This window comes from Polypterus senegalus, chromosome 10, assembly GCF_016835505.1.
Source record: "Polypterus senegalus isolate Bchr_013 chromosome 10, ASM1683550v1, whole genome shotgun sequence".
Classification (NCBI taxonomy): domain Eukaryota; kingdom Metazoa; phylum Chordata; class Cladistia; order Polypteriformes; family Polypteridae; genus Polypterus; species Polypterus senegalus.
In genome coordinates, this window is record NC_053163.1 from 143,947,905 (window position 1) to 143,973,184 (window position 25,280).

The 25,280-nt window shown below is 39.6% G+C and overlaps 1 protein-coding gene across 1 annotated transcript; it reads left to right on the top strand.

The window, feature by feature from the left end:
• The first annotated feature begins 11,724 nt into the window (after nucleotides 1–11,724).
• LOC120537764 (cytochrome b-c1 complex subunit 10) lies at nucleotides 11,725–25,280 on the top strand. The gene is made up of 3 exons (XM_039766938.1): nucleotides 11,725–11,854; nucleotides 13,950–14,102; nucleotides 25,102–25,280. The coding sequence occupies exons 1-2, from the start codon at nucleotides 11,805–11,807 to the stop codon at nucleotides 14,068–14,070; spliced, it is 171 nt and encodes a 56-aa protein (XP_039622872.1). The 5' UTR covers nucleotides 11,725–11,804; the 3' UTR covers nucleotides 14,071–14,102; nucleotides 25,102–25,280.

Sequence of the window (25,280 nt, forward strand, 5' to 3'; positions counted from 1 at the left end):
AGTCCGCACCCTACCAGGTTTTTTTGGGCTGCATGGGTGAGACGTTGCACTAAGTACTGCAGAGCACGGTGTTTATGGTGGGGGTGGGGGTGGGGGCTGGCAGTAGGGAAGTTCACTAGTCACCAGCAGTTTTTAGTAGCAAGTACTCTGTAGAAGAAGTGTGGCCTTTTCATTTCTCGTGTTGCTTGTATTGCGACGAGAGAAAACCTATTAGTGCCTGACATGCTCTGTGGGTTTTTTTTTTTTTCTTTCATTTTTTGTATTGAGAAAGAAAGCTTATGGACTCTTTTTTGTTTATGAATTGTAATAAAAAATGCAGGTTTCAGCACAAATATTGAGGAGAAAAAATTTGAACGAATAATAAATCATGAGGCTTTCCTCCCCCTCCCAACAGATCTTTTATTTTAGTTGGTGTGTTTGTTTGTTCTTTTTTTTTTTTTTGGTAACCTGTTTTAAAAAAAAAAAAAAAAAAAAAATACTCTGAAGAATGTTACATATGTTTGTACAATTTTTTTTTATGCAAATTTAATCATTTTACCCCTCTTAAGTTGTGTGTATTTTTTCGGGGGTGATGGGTGGGGCCTTTTTTAGTTCCTGTTCTAAATGTTTGTTCCAGTAGTTCATGTCTGCAGCTGGCCTATTATTTGGGGACATTGTGCTGCATTTTTCATGTGGAGGACAGCTTGTTTTGGCTGTGGGCCGGCAGAGGTTAGACAGGGTGGCATCAACCTGCCTTCTCTCATTCCTCAACCAGACACTCCACTCCCTGACCTCTTCCCTGAATAATTAATTCAAAGCAAGTGGTGGTCGTGGCAGGTTGACATTCTGTGGACTACTGCAGATTTCAAATAGTGACTAAGTAAGGTTTTCCGGCCCTGCAGGTTGACTGAGATGCTGCCCTTCATAAGATGGTGTATGATCAGGAACTGTATTGAGTGCCTCCAATCCAAACATTTTTTTTTTTTTTTTATTTTATTATGTAGCTGTTGATAACTGTCCTGTATATAAAAGTAATGTAGCAATAAATGTGCCATTTTTAATAACATACTTTTTCATTGATTTTTCTCTTTATGACTTATATACTTGAGAAAAAATAAACATGCAAAAAATACACTTTGTCTTTTTTTTTTTTTAAATATGTAAATAATATTTACATCAAATGTGGTGAATGTTGACTTGCAGACAATTTTGGATGACTAGTGTTTAAACTTGTACAGGATGGAACGAAAGATTATATGGTTCCTTTATGACAAACTGTATTTTTTGGGGTAAGTATAAAAATTGTAATTTCTGTGTTATGGATTTTTGGTGGTGGAGTACATAGGTGTAGAGACTACAACTTGTGTCTTAAAGTTCCAGGACTTTCTCTGTCACTGTGCGGCATCTGCCTTTTTCCCCTGGGCCCATGTTGGTCTTTCTTGAGTTTCTTAGATTTCTTTGAACACCGGGCTGGATTGAATTTCCTTGATGATTTTAAATTGGCCCACCTTGACCAAGTTTGCTAGAAGAATGATAGGCACTCCAAGTGCTGGTTTCCTGTCATTTACCCAGTGTGGCTAGAAATGTCTCCAGTTTACCTGCATTGGAAAGGATTCCTAGAAAATTAATTGATGGGACTTTTAAGTTGTTACGGTAATGCTGTGGTTCCCAGTGTGGGCTTTTGTTTTTGGAATTGTAACACTTGGAGGCAAATTCCAGCCCTGAGCTGAACTTTGTTAATCAATTAACCTATTTATATACTTGTTTTTTTAAGCCCTGAAAACCTTTTTCTTTACAACACTGCATCAAATTTATTTAAATTACTAAATTTACTATATTTATTAAGAATTATTAAAATGTCTTGATATCCTTTTTGTATAATCCAGATATTAGGTGTTCACGCCCTTATTAAATGAAGGACCTTGTAATCAATATTTATGTGAAAACAACTTAGTAATTTGTAGCCAATAAAAAGAATACCATATTGGTCAAGAAACCCACCCTCTGCTTTGAATGAGACCATTAAAGATGTTTATATTGAACCAATTTCAGCTTCTCGTATACAAATTCTTAATGCCAGACTTGATTTATTTTGATTTTTAATCTTTACATCAACAAAAGGCAAATAAATGTTTAACAGTCTTTTGGAATCCAAAGTACATTTTGTAAAGCGGTTATATCTTCCCTCTTTAAAGGAGTGAAGAGTATGTGCACTGATAAAGGTTTATATAAGGAACCAACACTGCCCCAAAAGATGATAAAAATCTTTCAATTTTAGTGTTGCCAAATATGCCAGACTATGAACTATCATCTTTTTATGAAGTAGGATTCTTCAAATCTTGCTTTCTGCAGCTTCTGAAGTCTGCATCAGCTGTTATATTATTTATATGTGTGTATATATATTACATATATGTATATGACCGAGAGAAGAAGTAGTGATATACCCAAGGTTTCACTTTTTTTGGGGGGAATTTCTTTAAATGTTCAAAAGTTTTATTTTATAAAAATATATATAAATATAAATTTGTATACTCCCAGCAGCACTGGACATTGCCCAGCTGAGTAATTTGAAAGCAGAACTAACTTCTATAACGGGTGTTTCTTAAAGTGCACCCTCCTAGAGACTAATTCATTTAAAGAAAAGGCACTGCCTTTTAGAACTTGGTGAAGTAAAAGAGAACCAAGAGGTTTAAAATTTTGGTTTCCAAAACATTTGTGTCCCACTCCTACAGACAAAGTGGGAGAGATGTGCAAAATGTTGTTGGGTCTGGAAAAGTGGTGTGGAATTGTATAAAGAACAAACACACGGACATTGAGTGTTATATATTGTAAGATGCATGATATAATTTTACCTTTTTCAATAAATAGTTTGATTTGTTGAACAGCAAGTGAACAATTTGTTCTACTTGGGCTACTTTGACTAGTTGAGGACATTCCTAAGCTTGCATAGATGCAGACAAGAAACAACAGCTAAAAAGTAAGTTTCTTCTACTATGGACCAGTGTTTCTGAAACAGTGTTCTGTAGATCCCTAGGGTCATGCAAGCCATCAGTCATAATGCCTTGAATCACACCTGTACCAGCTGGAAGAATTAGCGTTGATCAAGGAAGAGGCAGAATTGGATGCATCACTGATCTGAGCTCACGCCAACCAGAATGCAAAGGTTTCATCAACTTTTATGGTAGTTAGTAAAGTGTCTCTGCTGTTTGATCCATACTTTTCTGCATTTGTCACTGACATTTAATTGTGTGCATTAATTAAACTGAATGTATTTAAAATAAGTACTTTATTACAAGTAAGAAAATCAAACGAGTAGTTTACTGTACATCTAGATGTTTGCCATTTTTTGTGAGGACGTGTTTTTAAAAAGGACTTTTCATGATGTATGAGCAGAAATAATTCTATTCCTTTCCAAAAGGTGAAATAACTGACCTTGTGCAGTTTTTGAAATGTACAGATTTGAACATGGCATTGTTACCCTACTTCAGCTTTTGAAAAAGTTTTAAGTCATCACTTTAGGAAATGCATTTGTCAGCTATTATAAAATGGAAGGAACAAAGAAGAAAATTAAACTTGGGTTTCAAAGTTATCAAAAAAGTTGTTTTTAATACTTTGTATCCAATCTGACCAAGTAAATGAGGCAGAAATGAAGGTTATGCTTTTCATTATTTAAAAGGCATTGTGATCAATTATTTAACAAAATGCTAATTTTAAAGCTTTTTATAAGATGGAACTTGGAAGTTTTTGATCTCTTTAATCTTAGAACAAGTAAAGAATGATCTCTCTCTAAATTAAGATATTGTTGACTGATCTTTCATCATGTTAATAAAATAATTGAAGACTAGTGTAATTTTTAGTCAATTTTAGGTTAAATCATCATAGTGAATGTGGATGTTTAGGTGAGTAAGAATTTGTTTTTATTCCAGTTTGCTTCTCCATGCTTATTTCAAAGTATATTCTTTATTGTAACTGTAATGAAAACAAAATATAAAAATTGGCCACATATGACACCTACTGTACATTAGATATGCTAAAAAATCGCACAAAATATTGATGCTTTGTATCATACAATGGCTGCACATCCTTCTTATTTACATTTATTATGATTGAAACATGATTTTTATTACTTTTTGAATATATACTGTATATTCATATTTAAACTTTCTTGATTAAAGTATTTTTCATATAAATGATGCTTTTGTAATTTCCCTTTTTTCACATTTTTATAGGGGGTTCATGGATTAAATAGAAAATTGTATAGGACTCCGCAGTCGTGAGAAGTTAAAAGTACACAACTTCTTACATCCTCCAACCTGTGCCATCTTTTAGGTGAGGCAAAAAAGAAATGTAAGCGGTGTTTTTTTTTATATGTAAATATACACATGTATCACTCTTAATATGCATAAAATTTGTGTTATACGTTTGTGTGTCTGTTTTTCACTAAAATTTCTGAGCATGTTATAAAGAGATTGGCACCAAGATTAATACTGTGGAATAAAAACAAAAAAAAAAAACTCTTAAAACCCCAAACTCAGCTTTATGGTTGCTACATTTTTGTTGCACTCCTAATAGACAATACCTGTATTTCTTTAGCAATATTCTTAAGGGATTTTCCATTTTTGCTAGTTTATTTATTTATTTATTTTTGCTTTCATCTAAACCTAAACACTAAACCAGTCAGCTGACCATGAGCCCCACTGCAATGAATCCTCTGGGACCAAGCCTGGAAACCATGAACAACTTCACAACATTTGCATTAGGTAGAAGGCCCAATGGGGCTTGGGTGGTCTTTTGGCCTTGAACTCCAGTAGATTTCTGCCTCCCCCCCTCCATCTTTCTAGAGTTACTTTTTGTTTTGTCTGTCCTCTGGGCCCTAGAACTTTCCTGTCGTATTCGTCTGTAGAGACTTGGAGTAAAATATTACACTGAGTATAACGTTTCTGCTTTTCTACTAATTACATGTCTGTTGTATAAGTGTATTTTTTATTTATTTTTGCCTAAATTAACCTTTTCCATTTTTTTTTTTTTTTTTGTAGCTATTTCTTTGACGTCTTGTAAAGCACTTTCAGCTGCATCCTGTGTATGAAAATGTGCTATAGAAATAAATGTTGTTAGTTGTTCACTGTGTATATAAACACACACACATATCAAATATGTATATGTACTAGCTGTGCTACCCGTCTGAGATGGGCTGTAATCTAATTGAAATAGACCTCATCATATTCAATGTTAATGTTTGCAGTGAACTATCTATTGAAATGTGTTTTGTTAACGCATATAGTAATACAATGCATTATGATGTTCCATCTTCTGGAATGAAAAATGCAAACAGCACTGCTTTTACAAACCCCATACCAAATGGCATATAACAGAAACGCAACACCCAGACGGACACACTTGTTCATCTGTTGGAATGTCAAATGCAATACATTTTATTGCTTCACGTGTTTGATTTGCCATTTGTTGAAGAGAGAGAAACCAGATCTGACATCAAGATACCCAGGCACTTCTCCTTTTATTAAGGTATTACTGTGGTTTTCTTTTTATGGGTTCATATTCTGTTTGTTTGTTTTTTTCAAATTCATTAATTTTTATTACAGATTTTGTCCAGCAGGGAGCAGCAGGTTCCACAAAAAGATCAGGTTAAAAGTGCACCATGAAAAAGTCCTTCAGCTTTCAGTCCCTGAGAGAACAGCAACACAATACTAATAAACAATCACTACAGAAATATCCAGTGTGTGTCTCGTAATACAAAGTCATCTAGTGAGCGATCCGTGTTATCCTGATGGAATATCAGAAGAGTGCAGCTGCTGTTGTGAAAATGGCCGTGCTCTAGCTACTGTTGAAACTGTGAAAAAGTGTAGAGGGTGGAAGGTTAAGGACATCCACAAAAAAATCTCCAGAGCAGTGGTGTAGTGGGCTTCACAAGTACTGTGGCGTGGTAGTTTTTATACCTAATTAAAACTAAAGTTTTTGCATAATTAATCACCGGGGGTGGTGGTAACATTTCTTTTAGAAATATCTGTTAAAGTAATTTCTCATCCATTTCTTCTGGCAGAGCTTGATAAACATTTTTTTTTTTTTTGTAATCAACTGAATGCATAAGTTAGTAAAGGCCAGGCATAACTTTTGAGGGTGGCACAGGACAGAGTTCAGCAGGTAAGTTCTAGAACCTTCTCAATCCATTTCAGCATTGTGGTATGCCAGAGGCTACCCCACCTGGTTTGGACAGAAGGCTGCAAAAATCAGACTTGGATGGGTCTTTAGTCTATCACAGAGTCCACTACCACTCACACATACTGTAGGTTATATTTATTGGTAATTCCAAATTGTCGCTAAGTAATTAAACCTTTTTACAATGAATTCCTTCTTTACTTGGGCACGTCCACCCATAGTAATTTTCATGAAAAGGTATTAAGAGACATTTTAAGGAATAACAGAAGTGAAAGACCAACTTTATTACAGCGAGTGACCATTACAGATAGCAGGAGAGTGTGTCTCTCTGAAAGTCTGGTCACCCCATCATTTATTATCAGAGTCCTAAAATAGGACACTTGTAGCATGTATGCCCACACATAAAGCTTGCTTAATCTCATCATTTTCAGTGCAATCAGGGTACTGTTTTAAGTGGAAATGGGGGGAAAAAAAAATGGCATTACTGTCTGTTTTTTGTCTGCTTCTTGACGCTCTGACAGTGCTGTTCAAATTTAGCACAAGTTCTTAAGCGGTCTCACTCCGAGTTTTGACCGCACTCTTGTACTTAAATTACATCAGAAAGCTGGGTCCCTTTGGAATTTCATGCATGCTATTCTAAATTTATTGTAATGTTTGTTTCAGCTGAGCCATGTTTGTTCCACTGAAAAACTTTATTGATTTATTAAAGAAAATAATAAAAAAACACTTGCTATAAAATTTTCACATCATTAAAAATATTTCTCTAAACCAGGGAGGGATGAGCAATGTTGGTCCTGGAGAGCTGCAGTGGCTGCAGGTTTTTCTTCCAACCCGCCTTCTTAATGAGAAGTCAATTATTGCTGATAAAGCACTTATTGCTTAAGTGACATTTTGATGCTTCATTTTAATGGTCTCGCTTGTTAAGGTTCCCCACCCTTAATTGCTTATTTCAATCTTAAACAGCTGCATTCAGTGTTTTAATGGCTCCTTATTTAGTAATAAGATGTAAATGACAAAGCAGCCAGCAGTTCATCTCGCTTGTTTTCATTTACATCTGTGTGTGTTCATCATAGACTGTTTGATTTAATAAAAAACTTAATAGAAAAATGTGACGGACTGAAATTGATCCGAACTTAATAGAAAAATGTGACGGACTGAAATTGATCCGTTTTAGGCTTCAACTCATTTGGATGACATCCATGGAAAAGAAAAAATCTGCAATATAAGAACCTTACATTGCAGACAAACAAGCCATAAAATTTAAATAAGGTCTGAGATTGGCAAGGATTGGTTTCTAATTAAGTGTTCGGTTGGAATGAAAACCTGAAGTCACTGCAGCTCTCCAGGACCGACATTGCCCACCCCTGCTCTAAACAATATAACATTCACGCCATTCACTCTTTACTTTTCTCAGGTGCTTATGTGTGAAGTTGGACATTTTACTTTCATCTGAAAACCGCCCTGACTTCAGACCAAAATGGTGGTGGTGGAAAAGCACCAAAAATCCAACAAGTAGCAGAATACCTGATGGTGCAGGTAGGAACTCAGCTTGGCAGAATGACCCCGTAGAGCCAAGCCTGTTCAGAAATAGGATAGCATTATTTTGGTTTCCTTTGAATTTTCCATTCCCATCTTGTGTAGTTTAAACGGATTACTCATTCATTGTCATTAAAGACCCATCGCCTGCATTGTTTTTGATGAATTCGCATTTCTGCTTTACTCCAGCACATTTCTTTGGCAGTCGGTTCAGAAAATATTTAGACCTTCTTATGTTGTAGCCTTGTGCTAAATGGGTCAGTCAATCAGTCATTTCTTAACCTGCTTTGTCCTGAACAGGGTCGTGGGGGTCTGCTGGAGCCTAACCCAGATAGCATAAGGCGCAAGGCAGGGAACAAACCCTAGACAGGGCGCCAATCCATCGCAGGATGCACCCACACACACACACAAGATCAAGTTAGGACCATCGATTCACCTAACCTGCATGTCTTTGCATGTTCACCCTCTGTCTGCATGGGTTTCCTCCCACAGTCCAAACTCCTCCCAGGAAGGACCTGGGATGTGAACCCTGCTTCCCCCTACTGTGAGACAGCACTTCTCCCACCACACCGCCCACTATATCATTTCGATACGTTTTTTTTCCCCTCATCAAGCAACGCTCATTACCTCAGAACAACAAAGCGAAAACAGGATTTTAGGAAACTTAATACAAATAAAAAACTGAAGTATTTCTTGTACACAGGTATTCAGACCCTTTCGTCAGTACTTAATTGAAGCCCATTTTGCCAGCTATTCTGACGTAGAGTCTTCCTGGGCCTGACACCACAAACTTCACCCACCTGGGTTCTGGGATTTTCTGCCATTCTTCTCTGCAGATCCTCTCAAGCTCTGTCAGGTTGGATGGAGGCTGTCTGTGGCATGTTTGACAAAGGATTTATAAATATATTTCTTGATTTGGTATTTTTAATGTTGAATGTATGCTGTAACAGTACATTTGAGTTCAAAAACAAACCTCTTACTGTAGACATTTAACTGAAGAAGAAAAACTATTAGGAAAAAATTAGGAAAAGGGTTAGAATGAAAACCTGCAGCCAGTACTGCGGCCAACCAGGACCAGAGTTGGACACCCCTGCCCTACACATTGATACTTTGTCAAGAACCCTTTTTCTTCAGTAACACCTTAATTCTTTTTGGGTATGTTAAGTATGGGCCAGTTCTGCACATTATTCATGAGCGATTCTTCCCCATTCTACTTGGCAGAATTTATAGAGATCCTCTAGATTGGTGGGATGGCGCAGTTTTCAAATAGTGCCACAGATTCCTAGTAGGGTTAAATGCAGGGCTTTGACTTGGTAATTCCAAACCATACACCATTCTGCTTTTGAGCCATCCCAGTGTCTCATTGGCCTTATGCTTAAGGTCATTGTCATGTTGAAAGAGAAGTCCTCTCCCAAGCTGTAGGTTCATAGGAGACTGGAACAAATTCTGTAATTTTGTGTGCTATTTGTGTCCATCCATTGTCCCTTCAACTCTGACGAGATTCCCAGTCCCAGCACAATAAAGGCATCCCTATAGCATGATGCTGCCACCACCATATTTCACCATAGCTATGCTGTTTCTTAAGGCATGGACAGTGTTAGTTTCACACCACACTATTTGAGGTAAGGCCAGAAAGTCATATGTTGGTCTCATCTGACTATAAAGCCTTCTCCCACATCTTAACTGGGTCTTTCTCATACAAATGCCATGCCTGCTTTTTTTTATGTGGACCTTCTTAAGGAATGGCTTATTTCTTGCTGCCCACCCGTAGAGGGCTGTTTTATAGAGCACTTGAAAATGTGGACCCCTGCGCCTTCACTCCAGTTTCAGCCAAAGAGAATTGTGGACCTCTGAGACTGACAGCTGGATTTTTAGTTAACGTCTTGCTCTGATGTTTAGTTTTGAGGAACGGCCTGTTCTAGTGAGAGTCTGGGTGTTGTGATGAACCTTCCACTTGCCGATGATGGATCCACCAGCGCTTAACGTGACATTCAGAATCTTTGATATTTTTTCTCGTCATTTCCTGCCTTGTGTATTTCAATGACTGTTTCTTTCTCACATCAGCAGAATGCTCCTTTGTCTTCATTTTTGCAGTGATTGTCCAACAAGGACTTGTGGCCCTTACAAAGGGGGCTTTTTATATCCAGAGAATATAAAGGTCTCACGAGTAGTACCTAATTATGTTCAATTATGCTCAAGTGATTGATACCTTTGTGTTATATGTGATTAATTTGTGTAAACCAGGAGTTTTCAAAGCAACAGGTTTAAATACTTATGCAAACACTAACTTTTAAGTTTTTCTTCTTTAGTTAAATATCTACAGAGTGGTTTATTTTGACTTTGGAAATGTACTCTTACAGCATACATTCGCATTAAAAATACTGAATCGATAAATATATTTACAAATCTTTTGTCATGCAAAAAAATTAGGACGACTTTCAAGGGGTTGGAATACTTGTGCACTCCACTGTATACAATCACAACCTGACGTTACTTGCTTTTCTGGGCTGGATTGCTTGTCTACTTGTGTTGTAAAATAAATCCATGAGAAAGCAATTCATGGGATCATCTGGGTGAAAGGCCAAGGCAGTTCTTTGTTTTACAGAGGCTTCCAGAAAAGGTGGGGCAAACCTCCTAGTCACACGCTGATTGGTTAACCATACCAAAACAATATCATTCCTAAACTTACAAGCAGTGTTGCCACACACACTGGTGTGTTCAGATTCTACCGCTGCTGGACCTCCAGAACTGCTAGAGCACCACACAGCTGCTGATCTGCTTAACCCTGGGCCTTTGAATTTGTGGCTTTCCATCACCTTTCACACTTTAAACTTCTCCAACAGCTGAGGTCCCAGTTGCTACCTTCATCTCTGATGACTTTTTTTCTTGTGTTTCAACCTGCGTCCAGCCCTGGAAGCAGGTCCTTCAACAAGCAGGGAAAACTTGGGGGTTGGTGGGTCGATTGGAACTCCAGCCACTGTAAAAACCAAAAAAAAAACACTGTTCTACTCCATTCAGACATTAGTGTGGTGCTGAGGTGTCACCCATTGCACTTCTGCAGTCAGGTCCTAATTTGGGATCCTGAGGTGGTCCATCGTGTGGTGGGTGCAGCAATACGCTGTACCAGTTCATGCTTCCAATCTCTCCTCTCTTTCAACTCCTCTTCTTTGTGGATTTGTATGCTGAAAAAATTCTTTTAATACAAGTGTAACTGATTATTTGGGGTCTGGCTGATTGGTGGTGGTCATTGGGTCACCATTGTTGCTTTGAGGTGACCTTCCCACAGTGTGATTCCCAATATTGAACTTGAACCATCCGCTGTATATAAAGCCACCCCTAAACCCTCACAGAGAGGGAGCAGGAAAAATTTAATTTAGTAAGACATCCCAGAATGATAATGAAAGGGTGGAAGGCAACCATGTGAAGTTACTGCTGCTAAGGTGCCATGATGTACCGAGGGAAGATCATCCATTTATTTTGTAGACAAGAAACCTGGTCATTTGTTAAATATTATAGTGTAGTCATCTAGCAGTTCAAATAGCTTTCCGTGTGTGGGTAGTCTTTTAGGATATTAACTCTCTGTATTTGTGAAGAGTTCAGGTTAAAAGCATAACTATAATACCTGCAATAATAGCCACTTTGAATGTTTCACAAACTTTTAAGTGTTAAAGTCCGAGTTTAGAAAGGCATGACATAATCATTTATTTAACATGATTAAAGTATACATTATTCCCAAAGATGATAGTGCGCCTGAAATCCATTGGATAGATAGACCGTTCAATAGCCTGAAAGACACCTACGCATGCGTATTAATACGAACATTTGCGCACCTCAATAAAGTTGTTTGAAAGCATTGAAGGACCCAAAGCAGGAAGATATCGTTATTTGCCTGTTTACTTTTGTTTTTCCCCTTTCTTTTGTCCTCGCGGTCTTGTGGTTATACATCTATTTATATTGTAATGAGTAATTAAGCATTTTCTTTCATATTTAAACCAGCCATTTTCCTTTAAGATAATCATACTCGTACACTTCAGATCGGAGCCTAGACGGGCACCCTAGAGGCCCTCGAACGCCATTAAAGTTAACGAGAGGTCGGTCGGCTTAAGGACGTAAAGATGTTTAGTAAAGCGATTGGTCCGCGATACGCTCAGTTGCTCCGATTGTGGTGAGTTTTTTTTGTGTGTGTGTTTGACCATAATAATACTATTTTTTTTATAGGGGTCGTTAGCCAAAGAAAGGTTTGTGCTAGCGTGGAATTTGAGCAGAAGCAGTAAGTGAACCTGGTGCTGGAGACTGTCGCTACGACCCTCAAGTGGAGGTCCGGATTTTATAGGTACGGCGGGTAGCGCTGATGCGTCACCTGGAACTGGCATGATCTACCATTCCATGAATGGGGTTTTCTCCTTGCTCAGGCTTTGCTGTCATGTCTAAAAAAATGAGCGGGTTAAGTTACTGTTGTTGAACCGGCGTGAGTGTAGACACGTGTCCGTGAGAGTGGTCCGCAAATGGTGCTGGTTGGCTCCCTCCAAGCCTGATGTCAGGATAGAACGTGGTCCTCCGCGACCCTTACCTGGATAAGCAGTTTAGAAAGTTCTTCTTGTAAAGCTTGACCCACATTTGTGTCCAGTCGTTCCACTCTCCTGTGTTGTACTCCTCATCGCCCGACTCCCCTTTGATACCCCTTCACATAGTCCGTCCATTTTCTCCTTGGTCGTCCTCTTCTCCTCCGTTCCGAAGTATCAGAGGTTAAGTAGCCTTCCATTTACAACCACCCAGTACTGTCGCTGTTATTTTAATTAGATTGTGAGGACTAAAAGCCAAGGGATGTTGTGTTAAGTTTCATGCCCGTTCACGACTAGGGGTAGATTTGGGGCTATTGACGGCTGGGGTGCATTGATCGCTATCAGCGTCCGTTCACCTTGGAGCTTTACCGTTTGGGCGACCGCACGTGACCTTTTAAAAATGGCAGAAAAGCCCGTACGCCGCTTTCAAAATTGGCCTCATTTGGGTGAAAACCGAACATCTGCCAACCCTGTAATTGGAGCCTTCCAAATGGAAATGTGCTAATGAGTTTGGGCGAGCTCTCAGTTGTGTTCTGGCCACTGTGAGGTGTGTTTTGTGGATTCACGTAACCTCCATTTGTTAATATTTTATTATTTAACTGCTAAATAAACTAAAACTTAGTAAAACTAAACTGACATGTTGGATAAAGCCTTTCGGGTCCCTTGCCTTCACTGAAGTCACAACACAGAGGCTACACTGACACCTCCATATCCATGATTCTTCCTATTTTGTTTGAATCTCTTCTCATTTTATGCTTGCACCATTTTAAACCTTTAATTTTTCTATTAATTGTCTCTCATTCCTGATCTTCTATCAAGCTTTCTTACTGCACAAATCCTTATGCATCTTTTTAACTGCCTAGGTTTCCAGATCCATGCAAAAAAAATTCTGCTCTAATTACTTTTACCTTTCACTTTTGCACCAGTTCTTTACTCGCATAACACTCCTGATGCCCCTTCCATTTTAATTGCATTCGGTGGTTTATTTCTAGATGTATCCTTCCATCTGTTATTGTTGATTCAAGTTATTTGAAATTTTCCACCCTTTTAAGCCATTCTCCCCAGAGGGTATCTTCTCCAACTTATTCTAGTCTCTTAAATTTTAGATATTCTTTTTATTTATGCATTTTTTTTCGTTTCTTTCAGATCATAAGGCATCTAAGTATAGCTCATTTGTTTGGAAACTTATTCCCAGCAAAAGGTGGTGGGGTGGCGGGATTGCAAAAGAGATTGCCTGGCTTTGGTTGGTATCATTGTGCATGCGAGTGTGTGCTTCAGATGTCCTGTGATGGCTTGTGTGATAAACGAAGTATGTGTATTATTATGACTTAACAGAACTTGGTGGTCGCCTGTGTTCTACAACATTCTTCTTAGTCCACTTCAAGTTATTTGGATGTTGAGCATGGGCCTGTAACTGTCCTCCGATCAGTACCAACCCCCAAGGTGTATCTGTCTTGTATAGTACCCCTCATATGTGTGTATTAGTGAAATGGCACTTCTTGTTTTTGTGTGAGAGCCTTATTAGTTTTCCTTATCATAATTCAGCTGAAATCTTACCTGAGCACACTGTCAAGGTTCTGGTGGCTTTCACAGAAAGATCTTGGCTTCAATTCTATATTATCGTGTTTCATGTGCTAGAAATTTCTGGTTTTCTAAGGTTTTTTTTCCCCCTCCCATTTTCTCTTTTTCCCATTACAGGTTTCCCACATTGGGCACCTGGGGCACAGTGGGTGCTGTTGGACTGGTCTATGCCACTGACTGGAGGCTAATTCTGGACTATGTGCCCTACATCAATGGCAAATTCAAGAAAGATGAGTAGGCCAAGAACCTGATTGGTGGCCCATCCTTTGGGTGTGTTTCTAATTTTTTACTTTTTTTTTTTTTGTACACAGTTTTTTAATTTTACCTATCTTGCACATTTTATGAACTTTCTTGTCAAGTTTCCGGTTATTGTACAGTAATGGTTTACAAAAGTTTTTTCTAATTCGGGCGGCACGGTGGTGCAGTGGTAGCGCTACTGCCTTGCAGTTAGGAGACCCGGGTTCACTTCCATGGTCCTCCCTGCGTGGAATTTGCATCTTCTCCTCATGTCTGCGTGGGTTTCCTTTCACAGTCCAAAGATATGCAGGTTAGGTGGATTGGCGATTCTAAATTGGCCCTAGTGTGTGCTTGGTGTGTTTGTGTGTGTCCTGCGGTGGGTTGGCACCCTGCCCGGGATTGGTTCCTGCCTTGTGCCCTGTGTTGGCTGGGATTGGCTCCAGCGAACCCCTGTGACCCTGTGTTCGGATTCAGCGGGTTGGAAAATGGATGGATTTTCTGATTCAAAATTATGCTAGCCTGAGTACCTGGTGGCTGAACCTGGCAGAACTGTTTTGGATGCTACAGCGCTTTCTGCCAAACTAAAGCGGGACAAATCCGCCATGTGAGGGGTGGTTGCCGTCCACCACCATGCTCATAGGCTTTGGGGATGTCTTAAATGGAGGGTAGAATGGCCTCAATTAATTTTTGTGCTGTGTGCACTGTCTATTGTAGGACCTTGCAATCGGAGAAACTGCAGTTCCCAAATCAGATGCTGATGCAACTGGGCTTTTTGGTGCCCTTGCAGAATGGGAGGGGGGCAGGCAGACTTGCCTTCCTTAACTGACAAATTAAGTTTGGGACTTTACAGTAGTGCGGTTTTATAAGTTGCCACCAAACTCCCATTTTAACCCCTTTCCTAATATCACACATGGCCTATATTTCAAGTTGTGCCAACAGCAAGGCACATGCAGAATTTTTTGAAAACCTGTTCAGCCGTTTTGGTGTTGTGAAAAAACAGACAGACATCTTAACTGAAATGGCTTTCGATCTTCTTTATAGAGAAAAGCCAAGCAAAATGACACCTTTTATTGGCTATATAATAAAAGGTGTCATTTTGCTTGGCTTTTCTCTACATTCATAATGGCTAACACGGTACAACACCCTAGTACTACAGATCTTCTTTATATAGATATTTTCTTACATCATTTTTTTGACCTTTTTTTTTTTTTTTGGTGGAGTGGGCATAGTGTTTTATTTATTATCACAGCTACAAAGTATAATAGTAGTATTTCTGAGCAACATGCCAGTTTATTCCTTTGTGACATTTAGTTTTTACTGGGTAGAGAAGTATGTATGTCCTGAACCCCCATGTCAGTCTGGAGCTACGCACATCGATTATGGTCACTAGAGGGTGCTATTTAGCCAAATATTGCCTATGAAGAAAAGTTCCTCTTTGGCAAAGTTGTTTCTGGGTCGGTAAGTAAGTCTGTCCGTTATCTCTGTATCAGTTAGATGCAACATGCATTTTATTTTACATCTTAGCTTACTAAAACTTGGTGTGCGTTGTTCACATTGCATCTCATATCATCATACAGCAACGTATGTATTTGTATAGACTGAGCTCTGTGTGCTTTATACAAGTATGTGGAATGAAGTGAACATTGGCATAGAAAATTTTAATTTGCTTTAAATCAACGTCACTGCAGTCAGTCAGTCAAGTAATTTGCACCATGACAATTTCTGCTAGAAGAAATTTGTATTTTCAAAATAACCCCTCCGCTACTTCACATCCATGTCCTCTGTCCTTGGTAATTCAATGGGGTTAGCTGACAGCACTGCAAGAAATGACTCTAAAATTGGCACACTTTATACATGCTGCTGGCTCGATTCTTAAGAATGTGTTAAAATGCGTATTGCAGCTTAGTTAGCGCCTGCAATGCTGACTGGCACATTCAGGGAGAGTTTTATTCCTGGTTATTCAGGGTCAGTCAACAAGCCGGCCTCAGTTGCTTATGTCTGTACTTGTGCTCTGGTTTTAGAAGTGTAGTAGTCATTGGCTGGTTACTCTTCAGTTCCCTTCCTCCCCTTGTTTTTCCACTATACACTTTCGTGACAGACCTGTTGTTGTTCATGGACACCTTTTTGTGTGTTGGGCGAATCAAAGTCCATATTCTTTGCTTTTTTTTTTTTTTATTTTAAGCTTCATATTTTTCCTTTAATTTTCAGCAAGCTGTGTGACTTAATGGCAGACCCCTATCAATCCACTGCTTGATGTGTTAAGTCAAGTAGTTTGGAGGGCGTGTGCGTTAGTAATTGCACTTGGGTTCCTCACATTATCTCTAGGTGCTGTATAAAAGATTGCTTGTTTGGTCCCTTGTCCATCAGAAGCAGCTCTTCACCTAGATCTCCAGGTGTTGCCTACTGTCTTTTTCATAGCCAGATACTGAATTTTCTCCCTGAAAAGAATTTTCTTCTTTCCTTTCTCTCTTCCCAACACCCTCAAACTCCATTTTAGGTGAAGCTGACTTTGGCCACTGAAGTATTGATTCAGTTGAAAATGATTTGCTTGGAGGTGGAATGGCTATTTGGAGTGTATTCTTTTTTGAATTTATTTGCGTTTTACATTTTGCAGATATATGAAGCAACTGCTGATTATTGCAGATTGGCACTCATAACCACATGGTGGAAACCTATTGCAACAATAGTAGTGGACTACCTAGTTACAGCACTTGCTGAGAACAGCAACTAAACCATAAGCATTGAAGTCCACTTCTGCCTCCTTCTAAAGAGGCTGGTACTTTTAAAAAGACACCCATAATGTAATACATTTGTCTATTTTCTGAGATGCTGAATAAGCAATAAAACTCCAAATGAAAACGTAGCTGGTTTAAATTCTGCCCATGCTCCAAATGTAAAAGTGATCTTCAGACAGTTGTGCAGCATTCTGCCTGCAAACTTTTAATTAGGCAGTCGTGTCTAGTAGCAGGTTCGATCCAAAAAAAAAAAAAACAGCTTAAATTATTTGAGGCCGGAACTCCGGTCAAGTCCTGGAAGCATTCTTGGTTGATTCTTTAAAAAGGTGACTCGAACGCATCATACATTTCCAGCATTTTTATTAAGTTGGGTATACATTGATGCATCATCCCTCCAGTTCCACCTCTTCTTAAAGGTGCACTGTGAAGACGTGTTGGAGTACGTTGAAGTTGCTCTCCTGATCACGGAGCCAGCTTGAAAGGGCATCTATGGTACGTTATCCACTTGGAAGAGTAGCCTGCAGCCATAAATAAGGGCACATGGTCCGCAACAATGCCCAGGAATGCTGTAGCATTTGAAATGATGCTCGGTTGTTGTTAAGAAGTGCTTGAGTGACTTGGGGAACTGAATCCTCCTTTCCTACTAGCGACATGCACCGCTCAAGGATTGTCCTGTAACAAGACACTAGTCTGTCATAGTGCCCAGTTGTGTGCTCACAGGTGTCCGTTTGTACTCCCCAGTCAGAGAGAGACTTCCAGGCCTATACCATGACCTGTCTATGAACCTAATCACGGTGGTTAGAAGAAAATGAGGCAGCAGTGCAGCCCATTGATCTGTCCTTTTAATGTTCTTTTCTAGGTACATTTGACGTTTTTAAAGAGGAAAAAAGAGTAGATGAACAGAAATTAGCAGTTCTGTTGCTATTTAAATTATCTTTGTTCAGTAAATTAGGTTGTGCTTGATGTTGCGCGCTCATAGTCGCATGTCAGAGGGCTGCAGCTCTTGGATTATAACTGTAAAAGCCTTTGAGGAGGTGGTGGGAGGGTTTGAGAAATGGCTGAATAGTGATGTTCTGTCCAAGACAGGGCCCTAATTACACTGTTGGAGTACCGGAGAAATAAAAGAAATAAGGGAGAAACTGAAGAGAGCCCATCCTACGCAGGAAGGCAGCCCAGACTGCTTGAGTGATTTGAGAAATGGCCTCTGTTTTTCTAATTTCCCAAAACATTAAGTATGTTTAGCTTGATGGTGCATTGTGTCCACTGTATAGTAATTGAGCAAATGCCATCTTAAAAACTTGGTTACTTAAGATTTTGTGTGTGCAGAATGACATTGTAGAAAACTTCAGGGTTGTATCCTTCTGTCAGGTGTTTAGTGGTGAAGCACTGTGGTTAGAACCTTGATCTTGGTCGTAATTGAAAGCTTATGATGTGTTATGCGCAAGTAAAAAAAAAATGGGTAGTGGCAATCTCTCGGTTCTTTCAGAGTCCATGTGTTTTGTATGCCAGACTTCTCAAAAGGGCGACATGGCAGAAAGGAAAAGATCAACATTGACATTTCCTGACCGTGAATCGTAGTGCTAATGCCTCTCAGAAAGAACAACAACAACAGTGGGGACATTTGCTGAACAGGTAAAGCATTGCCAATGCCACTCACAGAAAGAGCGTCAAGTTTAAGAAATGGGCACATCTTGCTACATGTCTTAGTGGCACAAAAAAAACACACCAGCAGTGACATGTCCAGAGTGTCAAGCCAAACATGGTGGGGGGGGAGCCATTGAATTGCTGGTTTGTACTATTTGTTAATCAACATGCAACGCATACGCCATTCTTCATAATCCAAGAATGACAATGATAAGGTGATCCTCAAAACACATCTGCACATATGTAAGCATTGCTTTCACATCCTTCCATCAGTGTTTGGTCAAGGAGCATACACTATGAAACTTAGATCAGCAATGTGCTCACTGTGCCATCTTTTCACAATAAAAGAAAAAGAATATGTGGGTAAGGGACGGTTTGGCTTTTCCTGTGTGAAACCGTAGAGATCCATGTTTTCCTACTGTGATTTCATGCTGCATGAACACAGATGCTGTATTCTGTATAGCAGGGTGTACTAAATGGAAACCGGTTATGTTTTGGTACCACCTTGAACGAGTGGATGTTTAAAGTAAAATGAGGAGCACTAAACAACACAAGGGTCACAAAAATAAGCTGAAGGGCAAAGCCAGAACGCACAGGAGTGTAGCCACCCACCAAAATCGGAGAAAGTGGTGGCCCCAAGCTTGGCTCTAGAGATCTATTGTGGCTTCTGTTTTTTTCCGAACCCACCCCCCGGGCAAGGGTCTTAATTCACCTTATTTGGGCTTTGACGTCTCTCCTAATGTCTGTTATTAAGGTGGCTCCTCAGTGAGCTCAAGTGCGCAATGGAGCCGAATTAGCTGTGCCTACTTAAGACACATTGTCACTGCCACCTGCTGTTTAAATTGCCCTGTAATTACAGGAGAAAACTGTTAACAAAAAAAAAAAAGACTTGTGAAAACGAGAACAAACTCAAAAATGGCATAAAGCAAGTGTACAGTGTAAAAGCTGTGATACATTATGGGTCTGTCCGGCAAATTCTCATGCCACATTGAGACCTAAGTAAAGGCTGGGGTAGAAATTGAATAATAGGATTTGAGAGCCCTAACCTTCTGTTAACCACAAACTAGAGAATTTGAGCTGCGGCCACTAGTAGGTGCCTTTGAGTTTAAAATTGACACAAGTACTTGGGGTATGCGATTAGTGCAAAAATAATAATGATCACTGCTTTTGATATTATACTTAAAATCAGTACAGTCATGTAAGTGCTTTGTCTTACAAACCGCACATACTGTCTCCTGTATACATGCAGAGCCTTCCTTCTGCAGGATACCACCTACAAAATGTTAATGTGAAATTGGGCAGTTCTGTATTAGTTGGAAGATTAAAAATTGAGCATTTAATAATTTTGTATTGAATAAGGCGTTAAGGGACGTTAATTTGTTTGCCCGCACTGTCACTTTGCAATGGAGGCTATGAGGCACAAAGGAAAAGCGTAAAAACTTACCAAATATATCTGTCTATGCCTTCTGAGTTTTCTGATACGTTTGTGACAGCAGAAGAGATCTGGAAATGATCATTTTTATCACTCATTTATTTATTTCTTATGGTAAGGATACATTTTCTGTTCACTTGTGCGAAAGGTTGTCGTGCAGGAAGACTAAGTGCCGAGCTATCGCTCAGCTGCGCGTCTTTTAAAATAGATACTTTATTAATCCCAAGGGGAAATGGAGGAATCTTATAATATTGGTGTGTGTGCGTTTTTATTTATTTATTTTTTTTATTTCAGATAAACTATTGTCCTAATCTGGATCCTGAGTTGGTTTGTCATGTGGTGGGTACGGCAATGCACTTGTGTCAGTGTGTGCTCCTAACCCTCTCTCCCTATTTCAATGTGGACAAGACCCAGGTCAACACTCGACAACTGTCTTGGCTTGAAAACTGGATGTCTTTAGTAGGTTTTTAAGATTTTCCTTTGTGCCCCATAGCCTCCATTGTAAAATGCCAGCGTAGACAGAATTTCTTTTTTTAATTAATAGAGAGTGCTTAATTTTTTAGAACTTCACATGACAAAAATTGAATATATGGCATGTTTGTTGAATAATTTTAAGTTTTAAAAAAAAAAAAAAGGTCCCAATCTTCCCCTTTTAAAGAAAACACAGCCTAAATATTGTGTTCTACAGGTATGTCAACAATATGAGTGGCTTTAATAAACGGCAAGCTGGGGAAATATCGAAATGGAAACCCATTATTCCAAACAGCTGCCACCAAAGCTTTCTAGTCTGCTGTGGACTTGGAAGTTGAGCATTTGTGTCCCCAGTTTTTTCAGGAGAATATTATAACGAGAGGCACACGACTCCTTTCAAGAGGCAGCATTGTAAATGTCAGGCTTTCAGTGTAAATTATTCCTCAGTACAATGATCCTTTAAGCTCCAGCGTGCTTCCATAGTTCTACATAACCGCAAATCAGTCGTTTCAGGTCCATTCCAGCTGTGAATAAAATGAAGGCAGCAGAACTTCACAACAGGTAATTGTGGGAGTGGGTGACATATCTGTTTCCCTGGGTGTTTAATCTTTTTTTTTTTTATAAACCTTTTGTATACAGTTTTAATTCAATCCTTGTGCTTTGATAAATAAAACAGAGCAACTTCTTTTATCTGAATGTGCTGTCAATGGCCTGCTGGATACAGGCCTATGTTCTCATGATTACAGGCAGTTAATGTTTTCCTGTGTCACTGACATAACGTTATGTTACTAGGCCTTGATGCTGCTAGTTTACCTTACGTACAGTTCATTATGGTGAGCATACGTGGTTGGGTTTTACACTGGTGCATGAAAGTTTGCTAGCAGTGTTACAACAGTTTGCACAGAATGCTTCTGAAAACAAAGTAAATCCAATTGATTGACAATTCTGTTAATTTTTGTACTAAAACAAACGTTAAGTGATCTAGGTTCAGCATTACTTTAGTTTTTCTGCATGCACTTGTAGCGGTCCGGTGCCGCTAACACTCACACAGTCAAGAAGACAGTGATTTATTTATTTTTATGGTGGAGATTCCAGCAACGCACCCAGCCTTGGCCCAACCCGCACGCACTCACAAACGGAGACAAAAACAAAGCAAACCTGTAATAAAACAGCAATTAAAGAATGTAATGAAAAGAAATGAAATAAATAAAAACAACAATACCACCCCTGTTCCCCTCATGGCGACTATACATTAAATACACAAAGCACAAACAAAACACACACAGTAAAGTTCATGAAAAACTGCAACGAAATGAAATGATGAAGATAGATGGTCCAGAGATCTGCATGTTGAAGTGGAATGTAAACACAGTCCCTACCGGTAGTTCCCGAAATGGTGTGGACGGGTTCAGGAGCGCTCCTTTTCTTGCAGGATGGTCATGAGTCCACTTACAGTCCTCGTGTGCACAGGCAGACAATCCAGACCCCAACCACGAAACAGCACTGGTAACCCAACAGAAGGCAGACAGACAGGAACTTGGGACACAGATTACAAATAACATCTCCCTCCTTTTGGTCACCAGGCCCTGCACCCTTGACAGAAGACCAATCGGAGCCCCTGCAGGGACTGCTGGGAGTTGCAGTTTTAACTTCTAGTAGCACCACTTCACATTTGCAAACCTCAGAAAGAAATGCACCCTTTCTAAAAGACGACATTCAAAATCATTCTGACGATGTGAGTGCCCACGATTGGCCATTGCACTTACACTTGGTGAATGCGTCTGTGCTTGACTGCAGCACTCGTCTGCTGTTTGGACTGTAACTGGGAGAGCTTGATCACAGATGGAGTTTGAATGTGAAGTGAAATGCAGTAATTCCCACTTTGTGCGATTAGTACGTTATGGCAGCCATAATCGTTACTGTGATTAATTGTGCAGTCTTGAGAAACACAATTTCATTAATATATGCATGTTCTCCAAATCAATGCATTGGTTTTCCTTGTGGGTACTCCAGCTTTTCTTTATGGATTCGCTTCACTTTGATGTTGGCCCAGAATGAGTATGAACGAGTGGGCCCTACAGTGAATTGGTGCCCCATTAAGAGTTGTGTCCAGCCTTGTGCCCAGAGTTGCCAGGACAGGCTTCAACCACCTGCAACTTCTATTTGGGTTAGGTGGGTTTGAGGATATCATGTTTGTTTATGGGTATGCCTGGCTCTTATTGCCAAAGCGACTTACATGGTCAGCAGTCATAACCTACAAGACCCGAACTGAAAACTTTCTGGTTTGACCAGGCAAAAAGGAAGCTCGTAACAAATTAATATTTTAACTAGGGGGACAAGCCCCACTGACACCCAACCCCAAGTTGCAGACAGAATATTAGTAAAATCTGCAAATGTACAAAAGAAAAACTATTATTTATAGGAGTTAAAATAATGAAATTCTATAAATATGTAAAAGAAAAATGTATTATTTAACGGGGTAAAAATCATGAAATGAGAATAAAATATTTACTCTTACCAAGTATTCCTGTTAAACTGAGGTCCACTATGCTTGATGAGTATTTATAAGGGATTAAATAAATGATCCATTCATTTTAATATGTATGTATGTATGTAGCTAGCCTGTACTTGCTTGGATCTGCCCTTTTTATATAATGGGATGATATTTGCCACGTTCCAGTCCTTTGGAATCTCCCCAGTGTGCGGTGACTTAATAAAAATGTGTCAAGAGTTTATACAGTGGGTACGGAAAGTATTCAGACCCCCTTCAATTTTTCACTCTTTGTTATATTGCAGCCATTTGTTAAAATCATTTAAATTAATTTTTTTCCTCATTAATGTACACACAGCACCCCATACTGACAGACAAAATAAAGAATTTTTGAAATTGTTGCAGATTTATTAAAAAAGAAAAACTGAACTATCACATGGTCCTAAGTATTCAGCCCCTTTGCTGTGACACTCATATATTTAACTCCGGTGCTTTCCATTTCTTCTGATCATCCTTGAGATCACCTTAATTTGAGTCCAGCTGTGTTTGATTCTACTGATTGGACTTGATTAGGAAAGCCACACACCTGTCTATATAAGACCTTACAGCTCACAATGCATGTCAGAGCAAATGAGAATCATGAGGTCAAAGGAACTGCCTGAAGAGCTCAGAGACAGAATTGTGGCAAGGCACAGATCTGGCCAAGGTTACAAAAACATTTCTGCTGCACTTAAGGTTCCCAAGAGCACATTGGCCTCCATAATCCTTAAATGGAAGACGTTTGGGACGACCAGAACCCTTCCTAGAGCTGGCTGTCCAGCCAAGCTGAGCTACCGGGGGAGAAGAGCCTTGGCGAGAAAGGTAAAGAAGAACCCAAAGATCACTTTGGCTGAGCTCCAGAGATGCAGTCAGGAGATGGGAGAAAGTTGTAGAAAGTCAACCATCACTGCAGCCCTCCACCAGTCAGGACTTTACGGCAGAATGGCCTGTTGGAAGCCTCTCCTCAGTGCAAGACACATGACAGCCCGCATGGAGTTTGCTAAAAGACACCTGAAGGACTCTGAGATGGTGAGAAATAAGATTCTCTGGTCTGATGAGACCAATATTGAACTTTTTGGCCTTAATTCTAAGCGGTATGTGTGGAGACAACCAGGCACTGCTCATCACTTGTCCAATACAGTACTCACAGTGAAGCATGGCGGTGGCAGCATCATGCTGTGGGGGTGTTTTTCAGCTGCACGGATAGGACGACTGGTTGCAATCGAGGGAAAGATGAATGCGGCCAAGTACAGGGATATCCTGGACAAAAACCTTCTCCAGAATGCTAAGGACCTCAGACTGGGCCGAAGGTTTACCTTCCAACAAGACAATAACCCTAAGCACACACATAAAATAACGAAGGAGTGGCTTCACAACAACTCTGTGACTGTTCTTGAATGGCCCAGCCAGAGCCCTGACTTAAACCCAATTGTGCATCTCTGGAGAGACCTAACAATGGCTGTCCACCAATGTTCACCATCCAACCTGACAGAACTGGAGAGGATCTGCAAGGAGGAATGGCAGAGGATCCCCAAATCCAGGTGTGAAAAACTTGTTGCATCTTTCCCAAGAAGACTCATGGCTGTATTAGCTCAAAAGGGGGCTTCTACTAAATACTGAGCAAAGGGTCTAAATACTTAGGACCATGTGATATTTCAGTTTTTCTTTTTTAATAAATCTGCAACAATTTCAAAAATTCTTTTTTTTAATCTGTCAATATGGGGTGCTGTGTGCACATTAATGAGGGAAAAAATTAATTTAATTGATTTTAGCAAATGGCTGCAATATAACAAAGAGTGAAAAATTGAAGGGGGTCTGAATACTTTCCGTATCCACTGTATCTGTACTCGCTAACCTCCTTAAGAACTTGAGGGTAAATATCTGTACATGAACAGTAGTTCAGGAAATATCTACAGGCGCATGGCAATCCAAATGGTTTCATCTCAAAGTAACACTCCTAAAATCTATCACTAAGTGAGACAATTCCAAATCACCCACTGTATATGAAATTTCCGCTGGCCCCTCTAGAAGGCTTTGTGCTGAATTTGGACCTTGCATGGATGATGGTGGGAAGCCTTGGCCAGACGTGTCAGCCCGATTATAGAGTTATAGTGAGTTACACTGGTTAGCTTGCTGCTTGCAATGGCTGTCTTGGTCTTGAAGCTTTGAGCTCTGAAGGTGTTCGGTCTTCTAACATGTCTATTTATGTTGCTTCTACAGGGAAGAAGACCATGAACTTGTTGCTGCTGTGAATGGGATGGTTGCTTGCTTTTCATTTGGAAGAAGAATCCTGCACAAAGTTCCATCCATGTCTGATTGTGAATATTGTTTAGAGAAATAAATTGATCCGCTATGGACTTTACTGTCTGCGCTAATAAAGACCGACTTGTCCAAGGCAA

Coding starts and splice junctions, on each gene's coding strand:
- LOC120537764 (XM_039766938.1), top strand. CDS start 11,805: ATGTTTAGTAAAGCGATTGGTCCGCGATACGCTCAGTTGCTCCGATTG. Junction 11,855..13,949: donor GCTCAGTTGCTCCGATTGTG/GTGAGTTTTTTT, acceptor TTCCCATTACAG/GTTTCCCACATTGGGCACCT.